The sequence below is a fragment of the Octodon degus genome, unplaced genomic scaffold, assembly GCF_000260255.1.
Source record: "Octodon degus isolate 3935 unplaced genomic scaffold, OctDeg1.0 scaffold00005, whole genome shotgun sequence".
NCBI lineage: Eukaryota > Metazoa > Chordata > Mammalia > Rodentia > Octodontidae > Octodon > Octodon degus.
The window spans coordinates 29,486,648-29,500,751 of record NW_004524581.1 but is presented as its reverse complement, the minus strand read 5'-3'; the positions used below and the strand labels follow the sequence as shown (position 1 = coordinate 29,500,751).

At 45.8% G+C, this 14,104-nt stretch overlaps 2 protein-coding genes across 12 annotated transcripts in view; one reads left to right on the top strand and one right to left on the bottom strand.

Moving 5' to 3' along the window:
• The window catches only part of Znf76 (zinc finger protein 76), a 35,357-nt gene that overhangs the window by 12,489 nt on the left and 8,764 nt on the right, over positions 1 to 14,104 (top strand). For 4 of the 11 annotated variants that reach the window (XM_023720676.1, XM_023720683.1, XM_023720697.1 and 1 more), the window contains exons 2-4: positions 8,912 to 9,123; positions 13,492 to 13,572; positions 13,680 to 13,757. In XM_023720676.1, coding sequence (XP_023576444.1) covers positions 9,051 to 9,123; positions 13,492 to 13,572; positions 13,680 to 13,757 — 232 coding nt within the window. In that variant the 5' untranslated portion in view covers positions 8,912 to 9,050. Of the gene's footprint in view, positions 1 to 3,182; positions 3,337 to 4,973; positions 5,385 to 8,911; positions 9,124 to 13,491; positions 13,573 to 13,679; positions 13,758 to 14,104 lie in introns of those variants that run through there. The other 7 variants (XM_023720677.1, XM_023720711.1, XM_023720708.1 and 4 more) reach the window with 4 other exon arrangements.
• On the bottom strand, positions 2,013 to 2,420 carry LOC101571509 (cytochrome c oxidase subunit 7C, mitochondrial). The gene has a single exon (XM_004624205.2). It carries the CDS (start codon positions 2,344 to 2,346, stop codon positions 2,155 to 2,157), a length of 192 nt encoding a protein of 63 aa, XP_004624262.1. The 5' UTR covers positions 2,347 to 2,420; the 3' UTR covers positions 2,013 to 2,154.

Sequence of the window (14,104 nt, the reverse complement as noted above, 5' to 3'; positions counted from 1 at the left end):
CCTGGCAAGCACAGAGCCCTGAGTTCAATCCCTGGTTCCGCAAAAAAATAAATAAATAAAAATTATTATAGTAAAAGACACATTGCCATTGACCCTCTTCAGAGTACTCCCCTTCATTTCAAGCACACCCATCGCAGCACTTTCTGAAGCAATTCCGGAAGTCCTCTTTTGTGTCTTTGAAGCTATGTTCAAAAATACATCAAATGCTGCTGCTGATTGCCCTCCAGCAGAAACACAGGCTCATAAAAACATCCCAGTGCGTCCTCATCCATCTTCTCCACTCGATCTGGCACCACATGACTTCTGGCTCTTCCCCAAAGTCAAAATGACCATGAAAGGTAAACATTTGAATTGATTCAAGACTTCAAGACAGCTACAGTGATACAACTAAAAACAACTTCCAGAACTGCTTCAGACAGTGGCAAGAACAATAGGATATATATATTCAAAGAAAGGGGGAGTATTTTGAGGGTAATTAGTGGTAATGTATCTTTTACTGTAATAATAAATCTTTTTAAATTTAAACATTCACTGTAGTTTTCAATCACAGCTCATATAGTAAGTACAGTTGGCTTTGTAAGAAACTGTCTCCCAAAGTGCTTGTCCTGTTTTTGTATTCTCACCAGCAGTGAATAAGACTTACTGTCATTCCACATCCTCGTCAGCCTTTGATGTTAGTGTTCTTGATTTTCACCATTCTAATAGTTGCATAGTAGTATTTCGCTGACATTTTAATTTGCAGCTTTCTTATGACACAATGTGGTGTCATGTTTTTGTGCCTGTTTGCCATCTCTAATTCTTCTTTGGTAAGCTGTCTCTTCAGATGTTTCTGAGACAAGGTCTCAATACATAGCTCAGGCTGGCTTTCAGCTCAATAAGTGTGTAGCTCAGGGTGGTCTTAAACTCTTGGCAATCCTCCTGCCTTAGCCTCCCTTCCCCATATTTTAATTGACTCATTACATCCTGTGCATATCTCTTTGTCAGCCCTTTTTTCACCCCCTCTGGTACCAAGTATCAAACTAGTGATCTTGTGCTTGCCTGGCAGGCACTTATGATGCCACTGAGCTATATCCCTGGCCTGTCAGCCTTGACTATTGAATTTTGTACTTGCATTTTGACTTTTGGTAACTTGATCAGTAAGGTCACCTATAGAGAGCCTTCTTGGTCCTTGTCTAGGTCCGGAAAGTTCATACTTGTAATCCCATGGATAAATTATTGGATTCTCATCAAGCTAATTTCAATCTACCACTTCCAGTGCAATCTATGGCAAAAATAAAGACACTAAAGTGTATTTATAGTTATGGGGAGCCAAGGGGTCCTAAGTCCAGCCATGGCGATGGCTATCCAGAGCAAAGGCCTCGACTGAGGGCCAAACCCAGGTTTTATTCAGTCATGAAGGAGGAGTGCCTTGAGGATGAATGACTGAAAATGGCAGGAAGTAGGTGAGTGCTGTGAGCTGGGCTAGGTAGGAGGCCTGCATTTACCTCCGCGATACACAGAGAGAAGGATATGCAGAGTAGCCTGCACTGCACAACCGAGATAGTATCTAATGATTTGGGGTAAGTGCTTCAGCTCTGAGCATTGGCTCTTTGTCCTGTCTCTTCCCAGCACGTATTGAAGAGCAGCAGGTGGGGGTTCCAGGGAAACATGTGCCGTCTTCAAAGACTACCACCAGCACCTTGGCTAGACCAATATGCATTGCTTAAAGCTGATTGAAGGAATAAGGAAAAGTCCTCGCCAGCTCCGTACATATCAGTACAAGGAAATAGGGTCAGGCTCAGCCAAAATGGAGACGATTGCTCTTCTTTCAAGGAGAGTCAGCTAGGTGGTCCTCCATAGTCACCATTATTCTTTCCTGTTCTTTAATTACTGAAAGTCAAGCTTTTTTAAAAATTACTTATTTATTGTGGGGTTTTCTTGTGTGTGTTTTTTACTTATGTGAATTCACATTATACTATTTGTCCAGCAGAAATTTTAAACATCTTTCTTTTTTTATTATTTTTTTTTTTTTCAGAGAAGAGGCACTAGGCCTGCATGTTTATTTACAAACATATCTAGTATGCCACATGAATTTAAGAGTTTGATCTGTTTCTGAAGAGCTTCACCTCTTGAGAAATTCTGTCCATCTGCGAAAGGGGATGAATTAAAACATCCTTATTTCTTAAGCAGTTGGTGTCTCACTATAAAGAAAGGTGCTGCAAAACCAGATCCAAAGTACAAGGTCATCATGGCCAGCAACCGCCATTTGTTTTCCACAGAAAACGGCAAATTCTTCCCGGGGCCCTCCTCGTAGTGGCTGCGCCGCACCACGGAGGTTGTGAACCTCCGGATGCTCTGCCCCAACATGGTGCTGGAGGAAGCTCTGCGAAGGGGAAAGAAAGAGGCGCAAAGCCCAAACCTGCCCTCACTCACGACCTTGTCCTTCCTCTTTTTTTATTATTGATACAAGGTCTCACTGCGCAGCTTGGACTCACAGGGATCTTCCTGCCTCAGCCTCCCAGCACTGGGATTATAGGAGGGCACTACCATACCTGGTTTTAGGGCTGGCATGGTGCCCATGGGGTTCCAGGGCCAGTATGGCATGCGGTACCTGGGATCGAACCTGGGTCCTTGTGCTTGCCAGGCAGGTGCTTAGACCACCGAGCTATCTCCCCAGGTGTAGGAATTTGATATGATTTTTAGAACTTTGTATGTCTTTGTGTTTTTGATATTTATTGTTTTCCTATTTTCTGTTTTGTTTTTTATGTATTTAGTACACGGTCTCACTATGTAGATCGGACTCAGTGATGCTCCTGTTTTCAGCCTCCCAAGTGCTGGGATTACAGCCGTGTACCACCATACCCAGTCTCGATCGCTGTCTCAGGGTGCCCTGGGGGCAGGGCTAGCACAGCACCCTGGGGCTTGAACCCTGGCCGCTGCTCTCTACCTAAGCAGGTGCTTTAGTCCCCTGAGCTATCTGGGCAGCCCACTTTCCTGTTTTTTTTTAAATCAGCTCTTCATTTGATTTTCTTTTACTTGAAAACTCCAAAATTTCTCCTCCTAGCTAGAATCCAGTTATTGTTCCATTTTGATGAACTAATGAAATAAAAACTGAACCTTTTTGTTGGAGGCAGTACTTTTAACATTTAGCCGTAATGACCCTGCCCCTCCTTGGGCTGACAGGGTGTTTCCTTCTCAGACAGCTCGCCCCAGGCCTGTGGGGACCCCACACAAAAGTGCAAAAACCATTCAGACTGACCTGCATCCTGTCTGTGCCCCTGTGCTTCTTGGTGCCCCGCTTCCCCTTAGGGTGGTCCTTCCGCAGTGCCTCAGTTCCAGACTTCCCATTAACTAAAGGTGGATTGGAAGTCCAGGCGTGATTTCCATATTGAGTGTTTATAAACAGAGGTGTTAAAATTCACTTGAATATATGGCTGAAAATTAGATTTTTTAGTTATTTGTTTTAGTTTAAATGAATTCTGTTCTGTAATAATGGGGATCTGTATTTTCATTGCCCTTTTGGGGTTAGGAATTATCCACTTTGCCTAATTATTCCCTTTTCTGTGACTAATTCACATCTATAGAGTTGCAGTAGCCAAATAGGAACCATACTAAAAGTATGATTTAGGCCTTTAAAATCATTGTGCTTTTTGCAAAGAGATATTTAGCTGATGTTTTACATTTGTGTTCTGTGAATGCAAGTTTCTGTTTTTAATTTCCTGTTTTCTCCTCAGTGTTTAGAAACCCACAGAACTAAGCTTTTTCGCTAGGGTTTTGTGTGTGTGCGCATTGAAGTCTTTTTCTATAATAACAAATACTGAATCACCACACTGCAGCTTTCCCAGATCCAGTTCTGATTTGCTCACTGCTTGTCTTGTCAGCCTTCACCCCTCCCTACGTAGTGCTTCTTTGCCATCTATGAGAAGTTTTCCGTGTTTGAAAATAAGGCATTTTCTGCATAAAAATTGTCATAACTTCTTTTTCTAGTCAAAGCTGAACATTCTTCTCTTTCCAGGCAAGTGTATGTGTCTGTTTGTTTTTTGGCGTCAAGCACAGTTGCCCTCCAGGCTGCTGAGGCAGCAGAGTACAGAGAGCCTTGTTCTGGGTCCAGGGAGTTCTGCCTGGCAGGGGGTGAGGAATAGTGAACAGGTGTCTGTGGTCACCACGCCGCACTTGGGCGTGGATCAGATTAGACCTCAGCCATGTGGCGAAGCTGAAAAACACAAATACGTGCTGGGCTTTAGTTTCCTGTCTTTCACATCCCTTATTTTTCTGCATTGAGGAAGTAGTTTAAATGCATCTTATTTTGTAGACAGATTCAAAGCATCAAAAAGTTTTTTTCATGTTACCTGTTGCCAATAATCACAAATCATGTTTTTATAGTAGGAAATATATTGATATATTTTAAAGTCACAGGGTTGTTCCCTGCAGTAGAACCAAAAGGGGGTTAAGGTCATTAAAAAACAACAACAAAACCACACACACACACACACACACACATACAGCAGACACCTGGTTGAAAGACATTCTAAGAAAATCAGGCGTGGTCCTTTTTCAGCCTTCTGTCGTCACCCTTATTGTCTTTCCCCCTCCCCTAGTCTAGCTGTCCTCTTACCCAGCTCAGGGCATTGTAGAGCTGGCAACTCATACCACAATAAAGAGAAGACAGAAGAGTTATCCCCCCAGCTACCTTCTTGGGAGTTATGAATCTGAAAAGACCAAGGCAGGCAGGAACTGCTCAGATGCATACCTGAGGCATGACAGGCCCCTCTGGCTCTGTCCCTGTCACTGCTGGTGGTTGCCAGTAAGCCCTCACTTCAAGAAGGGAAGAGAAGGGGAGGGGGCTGGGGAGATGGCTTAGTAGAATAAGCGCTTGCCTGGCAAGCACAGAGCCCTGAGTTCAATCCCTGGTTCTGCCAAAAGAAAAAAAAAAAAAGAAGAAGAGAAGGGGAGAGAGATGGCATTCAGGACTCTGACCTGTGCCTGCCAGCCATGAAACACCCTCATCGCCTGTGGCCAGGCAGCCTTAGAGATCAGGGGAAACTAGAGAGCAGCTGTGGACTGTTTGAAAGTTCTGTATTACGAGGTTTAAGGAGGAAAAGTGAGTGAGTCGGGCTGTTTAGACCCATGCTGAGAAGTGGAGATTTGTTTTCTCTGAGCCTAGGAATGGTTATTTTGGGCAGTGTGGCCACTGGCTATTCCCTCTTCCCATTGTAGGCAGACCAAAAAAGACAGAGTTGAGTTCTGTGGATGTGGTAGAAGCTAAGCAACCTGTGATCAAGTGTTTCTGAGTGCTGACAGTGCCTTGGTCACCGCGGATTAGCAGAAGGAAGAAACAGGCCAGAGTCTGAGACGTCCAGATGCTGGGGCAGCCAGCGCGCCTTTGACTCTGGCTTCAGCACTTGGTAGGTTTGGGACCTTGGCCTTAGCAACCTCATCTGTAAGAAGGAATAGTGCCTCTGCTTCCTTGTGCAGTTATTTTTAAGATTAAGAGTATTGAAGGGCCTGAGGGGAGAGCTCAGTAGAATAAATGCTTGCCTGGCAAGCGCAAGGGCCTGAATTCAATCCCCAATTCCACCAAAAAAAAAAGTGCTGAGCAGTGGCTGGCACACACCAAGGAGGGCCTGCGTGATGTCGTTAGCATGAGCAGTGGAAAGGATCATGGGGCCATCAAGCTGCAGCTTCCTTAATAAGGAAGCTTCCTTGTTAATCTGGGCTATAGTCACCATTCCTGGCTACATTTTAGGAATACACAGACCTCAAAAGCATTTCCCCTTGGGGTGCTGTACTTTTTTCTTCAGAACCAGTATTTCCAGAATACTTCCTGCATGGAAGCACCAGTGTGCCTTCATTTAATCCTCACAGCACCCTGGGAAGCAGGTGCCACTTTTGTACCTATCTCTAGCATCAGAGGCACACAGCTGTTCTTACACTTGCCCCAAAGCGCACAGCTTCTAAGCGATCGAGCCTGGATTGGAACAAGACTGTCTGATACCAGAGCACACAGGCTACTGAAACTGCCCCTGCTCGCAGGGCCCAGTCCTAAGGGCTTGAGGCTATTTTTCAGTCCTTTTTTTGTTGATGTCTTTTTTTTCAGTACTGGGGTTTGAACCAAGGGCCCCACACATGCTAGGCAAGCACTCTGCCACTGAGCTATATCCTAGGCCTCTTTATTTTTAAATGACACAAGGTGGTCTCACTAAGTTGCTCTGGCCAGCCTCAAACTTGTGATCTGCCTGCCTGCCTGGCCTCAAAGCTGGATCTGCCTGCCTCAGCCTCCCAAGTACACAGTGCCTTTCAACCTACAGCTTGCTTTGTTTGTAGACGGACTCATCTCTTACATGTCCTTATTTCTGACACAATGTGATTGCATTGAAACGGTTGACAAAAGAATCTCTCTCCCTGATTTTAAAGAGAATGAAGTGTGAGGGCCATAGAGCAGACCAAGAGAAATAAGGGCCAGAGCTTTTTTTTTTTTTTTTTTTTTTTTTTAAAGGGTTCTTTTTTATTTCAGAGGAAAGGTAATTACAAAAGAAAAACCATTGTCATGATTTTCCCTGACTCAGGAAGTGATCTGGTGTGATGTGGAGAGCGTCAGGGTGTCTTGGGGTTCTCAGAGGGACATCTTGTGATAGTCCTGCTGGGGCTACCGCTTGCTCAGTGGTTCCATCTCATGGAGGAAGGACCTGTCAAGGTGGCTGATCAGGCTTCTAAAGAGGGTCTGAGAGGTCTCCGAAGGATGTTTTACCTCTGATCATGTTACAAGTTTTGTTGGTTTTTTTCTTTCCGGAACTGGGGATTGAACTCATGCTCTTGCGCTTGCCGGGGAAGCGCTTCCTCCACTGAGCCATCTCCCCAGTCCCTTTTTTTAATTTTTTTTTTTTTTTTTTTTTTTTTTTGGTGGAACCAGGGATTGAACTCAGGTCGTTGTGTTTGTCAGGCAAGCACTTATTCTACTGAGCCATCTCCCCAGCCCCAGAAGTTGGGTTAGGTTTCAGAATTCCCACCTTGACCAATAGCAGCTTACCTTTTATCCTGTAATATTCTAGAATTCTTTTTTTTTTTTTTTTTTGGTGGAACTGGGGATTGAACTCAGGCCTTTGCGCTTGCCAGGGAAGCACTTATTCCACTAAGCCATCCCCCTCACCCTTATCTTGCAATATTCTAATGACAACTTTGGACTCCCTGTATTCTGAAAAATTCAGACTTAGATACCAAAAAGGTGATTTTTCAGGTGATTTGGGGGACTCCCAGCTTCAAAGGACCTTTGTATGTGGCAGTGTAATAGACAACTTGAGCACACACTAGATCAGATGGCCTGGGTACAAAGCCACCTCTCACACTCACTGGCTTGGCAGTCTTAAGCAAGTTACTTGAGCTTAGAAGAACTTAACTATAAAGTAGGAGAAATACTGTAATGACATTGAAGAATAAAGCTGTTGTTTTATACGTGGTTAGTGCTTCAAGTAGTATTCACTGTCAGTAGTAATAATTTTGGGGCCAGGGAGGTGGCTCAGTGGAATAAGTGCTTCTGTGGTAAGCGCAAGGGCCTGAGTTTGATTCCCCGGTTCTGCAAAAAATAAATAAATAAATAAATAATAATAATAATATTACTCCTTGGAGCTTAGCTCATTCGGTATTCATGGGTAGAATGAAAGAATAATTCCAGTTCAGATGCCAAGTGATAGAACATCCCAACCAAGATGTCACAGATGGGCTGTAGTTCTGCGAAAATATTGATCTGCTCAACTCTTGAGGTAGCCGAGGCCCTCAAGCTGGCTGTTTCTGGCTTCAAGCAGTAGCAACTGCCACATTACATACAAATTCTCTTCTCTCCACATGCCCTGACATAAAAACAGACTATCAGCTCATAGGTTACAAGGCTTAAGTAGGCAACCCCATTCCAAGACCAGGAGAACTCCATGGGTGGGCAGCAAAAAGTCTTTTTTTTTTTTTTTTGGTGGAACCAGGGATGGAACTCAGATCCTTGTGTTTGCCAGTCAAGCGCTTATCCTTCTGAACCATCTCCCCAGCCCCTAATGATTTTTTTTTTTTATTTTTTTGGCAGACCTGGGGATGGAACTCAGGCCCTTGCGCTTGCCAGGCAAGTGCTTATTCTACTGAGCTATCTCCCCAGCCCCGCAAAAAGTCTTAACGACTGGACCAAGAGCAGAGGCTGTGGGCCTCCTTCAGGCTTCATGAGTATGAGGTCTAAAGCTAGGGTTAGCTGCATGCCATGGCAGATCATGAGGGTCTGTGGACATGCTGGAGAAACAGCTGTGAACCCCAAACCAGACTGGAGCCCAGAGTGCTGAGTAGGCAGCAGACCTCGAATGGGTAGCGATACGTACCAAGGAAGGTGGCACGGGTGTGGGTGCTGCAAAGAGGTACTATGTATAACTACAGCATTTATAGCAGGACCCAGCCTCATCTGCAGGGTGGACTTTAAAAGTGATAGGAAACTTCTGAAGGGTTTTCATCAGTGAAGTGGTATGTTGAAGTTTGGGCCTTTTTTGTTTGGTGGTGGTGTTGCGGGTGGAACCTGAGGACTCCTGCACACTAGGCAAATGCTCTACCACAGAGCAGCATTCGCAGCTGTATACCTTTGGAAAAAAAAAAAAAAAAAAAAAAAAAAGATAACCCTGGCAGCTTGTAGAAAATGTATTGAAAATAGGCAAGAGTTTATCCAAGGACATACAGGCTCTGGTGATTGTGATGTGAGAGATGCAGGGAAAGAGAGACTCCAGGATGATCCACGACATCTGGATGGGAAGAGGACCTATCTTTAGGTGGGGACAAAGTCTGTGGGGACATTTGATTCACTTGGCAACTGGTTCAGTTTGCATGAATCATGGAAAGAATTAAGTTCATAAACCAAGATGCCACTCTGTTTGTCTCTGTCCTGGCTGTCTTCCTTAACTCCGTCCACCAGGAGGAAGCTGCACAAGTCTTTATGTGATGCTGGCCATTTTCCCAGATTTGTGACCCACAAGGAAATCTGACCTGAGCTGTGGCTCTTGGTGCTAATCAGAAGCCAACTTCATGTCTGAGCGCATGAGCAGCCATTTGCCATGGAGAGCTTGGGGCTGCAGACAGTGACCCTCAGCGATGGGACCACAGCCTACATCCAGCAAGCTGTCAAAGGTGAGCATTTCCAGGGACCTCCGAATCCTGTCCCTCAAGCTCTGGAAAGGAGAATCCCTTTCTAAGAGTCTCACCACCCTGCCATCCATGCTGCTTGCCTCTGCCCACCGGGAACTCTTTAAAGGAAATTTTTCTATCCTAGGCAAGCTAGCTAACCACACTACCCTAGCTGCAGCAGGCAACACCTTGTAAAGGTAGAAATTCTTCCACGTAGGGAGTAGTTCATAAATATTTCTGGAATGGATGGACATAGTAGTGGTTATGACTTCCTGCTTTTGCGATATTTCCTGTTCTGTTTTTTTTTTGGTGCTTGCTAGAGGTACTTCATCTTTTTGGTTATTGTTTGTTTTTGGGACAGGGTTGCTTCATGTAGTCTAGGCCGATCTTGAAGTCACTATGTAGCCTAGGCTGGCCTGGAACCTAAGGCAGTTCCCCTGCCTCAGCCTCCCAAGTGCTGGGGTGGTGGGTGTGCACCCCATGCCCGCTTGTAGAAAGCATTCTAATTCACACATGTTTAAGCCCTTGAGCTATCTCCCGAGCATCTGCCATGTGCCAGATACTCTTCTGTGCTCAGGGTGTGACCTGTCATAGTTTCTGGCATCATATATTATTATCATTATATATCTGAGATGTGTTTATATGTGTGTGTGTGTGTGTATGTATATGATTAAATACTAAAAACCAATAAAATAATAGAACTAAGTACCAGTTGGGTATCCCTTATCCAAACTGCTTGGGACCAGACACATTTCAAATTTTAGAGAAATTTATTTATTTATTTATTTATTTTTGCAGAACCAGGGATTGAACTCAGTTCCTTGCGCTTGCCAGAGAAGTGCTTACTCCACTGAGCCATCCCCCTGGCCCTGAGAGATTTAGATTTTAAAATATTTACATAGACATTCTATTCTTCATTGATTTTATTTTATTTATTTATTTATTTATTTTTGGTACGGGGGTTCAAACCCAGGACCTTGGGCTTGCCAGGCAGGCACTTATGCTGCTGAGCTATCTCTCTAGCCCCACATTGAATATTCTTTTTGTTTGTTTGTTTGGTGGAACCGGGGATTGAACTCAGGCCCTTGCGCTTGCCAGGGAAGCGCTTATTCTACTGAGCCATCTCCCCGATCCCTTTGAATATTCTTAATCTAAAATCCATTTGAGTTTTGGAACATTTCAAATTTTTGGATTTGCCTATTTGGGATTCTCAGCCTATACTCAAAATAACTTTTTGAGTATCATTTATCTGAAATTCAGACTCACCTGGGAATCATGTATTTATGTGACAGCCCTGACCCCATTGTCAGGGAACTTTCCATCAAGGTGGGTGACAGAGGAGAGCACTCAGTTCAGGGCAAGGCCTCCAGGCAAGGGCCCTCCCCCTTCCTTGCCAGCATCGGCAGGCCTGCCAGATGGTATTTGTGTCTTCTTGGTTAGCACTGGGGAAAGACTGTTCTTTACTTGACCTTTTCTGGATTCTGTGAACTCATTGTTCTTGCAACCACACTGCCACTGCGACATTGCCCCCCTTCATTTCAACACAGTGTCAGAGTAAATTTCCATTCCTAGCCTTGCAGATGAGTTGTTTATTGATTGTATTTAAACTGTCTGTTTCCTGATGGCAACAAAAGATGTCCTTAATGTCACCAGTAAGCTCTTTGCATTTGACATTGGGGGGATGGCCTCTTGTCATGAGCTGTCTTTGATGTGTGTGCTGGCTTCATTCTCTTGAGAATGGGCTGTGTCTACTCTCTCTGGGAGCCTGAAGTCCTCTGACTTCCTGTCATGGGCCTTCTTCCTCTGGTGCAGTCTCCGTGGGATGGAAGGCTTTGGGACAATAGGTGTGGCTGTGTATACTCCTTGGGCCAGTTAGTTCCTGAACCTCTGTCTTCTGCTGAGACTTAATAGTTGAAATGAATGAGTAAAACGCAAGTGAAATATCTGACCTGAGAAACTTCATCTCTTTCTTTCTTGTACTTGAGTCTCTCTGCCTCCCCCACCCGTTTCTCTTTCTCTTATCCCTCTACCTGGCTCTGTTGCGCTTGTGCCTCCTGTGCCTGGGAAACTCCTCTAAAGATTCTGTGTTTTGTTTTATGATACTTGGGATTGAATCCAGGACCTTCACACTGAGCTATATTCTCAGCCCTTTATCAATATATATATAATATATATATTATATACATATATATATATATATATATATTTTTTTTTTTAAGGGAAGGGTCTACAGGGTGTTCAGGGTCTCACTACTACATCAGACACGTAGGGATTCTCCTGTTTACAGCCTCCCAAGAGCTGGGATTACAGGCACATGCCATCAGGCCCAGTCTCAATTGCCTTCTCAGCACGCCCCGGGGGCGGGGCTGGCATGGCAGGCCCAGGGGATCGAACGCCTGGCCCCTGCGCCTGCTTGCAGGTGCTTTAATCCACCTTTTGTAATGTTTTGAGACAAGATCTGCATAAGTCACCAAGTTGCTGAGCTTGACCTTGTGATCCTTCTGCCTCAACCTTCCAGAGTGCTGAAGCTTTTGACTGAGACACTATGTGTGCCACACTTCCCTAGCAACAGAGCTCTAAGACTTCGCTGTAGTTAGAGTGGTCATTCAAACCTGAAACTTGTGAAAATAGAAGAGTATACTGTTAATAAATGCACTGGGACTGTTCTGGACAGTGGGACATAAGGCCACCCCACGACAATGAGATGCAAGGCCCGCTAGGCAGCGGCACTCCTGACCTGCCTGGTTTGTAGTGGGAGTTGTAGTTGAAATCCTTCCTGCAGTACCCTTTCTCAGCATCTTACTTCTTGCCTTGAAGCCATCCCCACTCTGCTAGCAGTGGCTCTGCCAGTGCTCTCAGAAGCGCAGGTATCAACACCTTTCTAGGACAGAGTGGGAATGCGCATGTGCGGCCCCCCAACCGCGCTGCCTTTCCTGCTGTTTGCCTCTGCCTCGCTGCACCTGCCTTTAGCTGGGTTGCTTGTAGTGTTACTGACACCAAGAAGACTCAGTCTGGGGACAAGCTTGGGGATTCCCCTGAAGAGGTACTGTCAGCAGAGAACCGGGCCAGAAGCCATCTCCATGACCCTTTCCTTCCCCTAAAGCTGAAAATTGTAAAGAGAGAGACAAATTCCTAAACCTGAAAATTGTAAAGAGAGAAACAAGCGAAGCACGGGCCAGGAACTCTCCAGTCTCCCTTTTCACTTCTTTTCTTTCTTCTTTAGCTCTCTGTCACTAGACACAGGGGTGGGAGAAGGGGGCAGCTCTAGTTCTGAGACCTTTTTTGGAAGGCCTTCTAGTGAAATAAAGGAAAAGTAGTATCTGAGGAAATCAGGAGCCTTAACCTTTTTTTTTTTTTTTTTCCTGTGGAACGAAGGATTGAACTCAGGCCCTTGCGCTTGCCAGGCAAGTGCGTATTCTACTGAGCCATCTTCCCGGCTCTCCTTAACTTTTTCTTGTTGTTTTGTTCTGTGTGGCTCAGTTTTGTATTAGAAACCTGAAATGCCAGGCTTGGTGGTCCACATCGGTAATCCCAGCATGCAGAAGGCTAAGGCAGGAGGATCACCATGAGTTCGAGGCCAGCCTGGACTACGTAGGGAGACGATGTCTCCAAAAAAAGAAAACAATGCCAAATCAGTTAAGGACTCGAGTCAGCAGTGACTGTGGGGTGAAACGTAGGTCGGCGAGGCATAGCGGTCGTACTCACGCAGCTTCTTGTTGCTGCACCTTCCATTTCCTTCAAGCTGCACATTAGGCTTATACAGTAAAGGCTAGTTCATCGGGGGCTCACCGCATCCCCAGTTAAATAAAACACCCAAGGTCACACAGCTAGGAAGAGGTAGACCTGAAATTTAAACTTAGGAGGCGCGGCCTGGTTCCAAAGCCAATTGCTTTTTTTTTTTTTTTTTTTTGTGGAACCAGGGATTGAACTCAGGCCCTTGCGCTTGCCAGGCAAGTGCGTATTCTACAGAGCCATCTCCCAGGCTCCCAATTGCTTTTTACCAATGTGCCACTACAGTGCAGGCTCTAGCTCTTGGCACACTGCCGTGGTGAAAAATGATAGAAGATATTTTGATTTTGTTGGCCTTTCTGGGTTTTGAGCCATTCACTCTCCTTTGTTTAGTTTAGTCTCAGCAGCTCACTTTGCTGGGAGAATAATAAAGGAAGCTGGAAAAGTAAAATCTCTACATGGCAAGCTGTCTTTGCCCCTGGTCATGCCCATGCTCAGGGAGGGAAAGAAGGGAGACATGAGTGTCCCCAGTGCATAGACCACAGGCGACCCCCAGAGATTCATACAGGCCTCTGCAAGGACAGGCTGGCCTCTTAGTCCCTTCAGGGCCTGACCCGTTTCTTTCCATCTCCACCCCCACAGGAGAGAAGCTGCTCGAAGGGCAAGTGATCCAGCTTGAGGACGGGACCACTGCATACATTCACCAAGTGACGGTACAGAAAGGTGAGGCCGCAGGACATCCCGGCTGCGGAGGGAGGCCCGCAGGCCTCACCGAGGGAGCCCCCATGGCACCAAGCTCCAGACAAAGGCTGACGTTGCTCTCATTGCAGAATCTCTCTCCTTTGAGGACGGACAGCCAGTGCAGCTGGAAGATGGCAGTGTGGCCTACATACATCGCACGCCCAAAGGTGGGGCCAGGCCATCAGCACTTGCAGGGAAGGAGGACACAGCTGGCAGGGCTGGGATGGAGACGCCTGGGCAGGGAGTAGACCCAGGTGCTGGTGTCCCAGAGGCACATGCAGTGCTTCCTTACCCAACAAGCAGCCTTCCCTGGCAGGCCACAGGGACAGCTGTCTCTGCCACCAGGAGGCTGAGTCCTGGGGTCACCATGTTGTCCTCAGTGGTGGCTGTGGTTTCAACACAGCCCCAGAATCTAAGGCACTGAGTACAACTTGTGGCCACCGCCCAAGGCCAGGAGAAACTTAACTAATATTTAAGAATGACACCAGGTATGGTGGTGCACACTTGTAATCCC

Coding starts and splice junctions, on each gene's coding strand:
- LOC101571509 (XM_004624205.2), bottom strand. CDS start 2,346: ATGTTGGGGCAGAGCATCCGGAGGTTCACAACCTCCGTGGTGCGGCGC.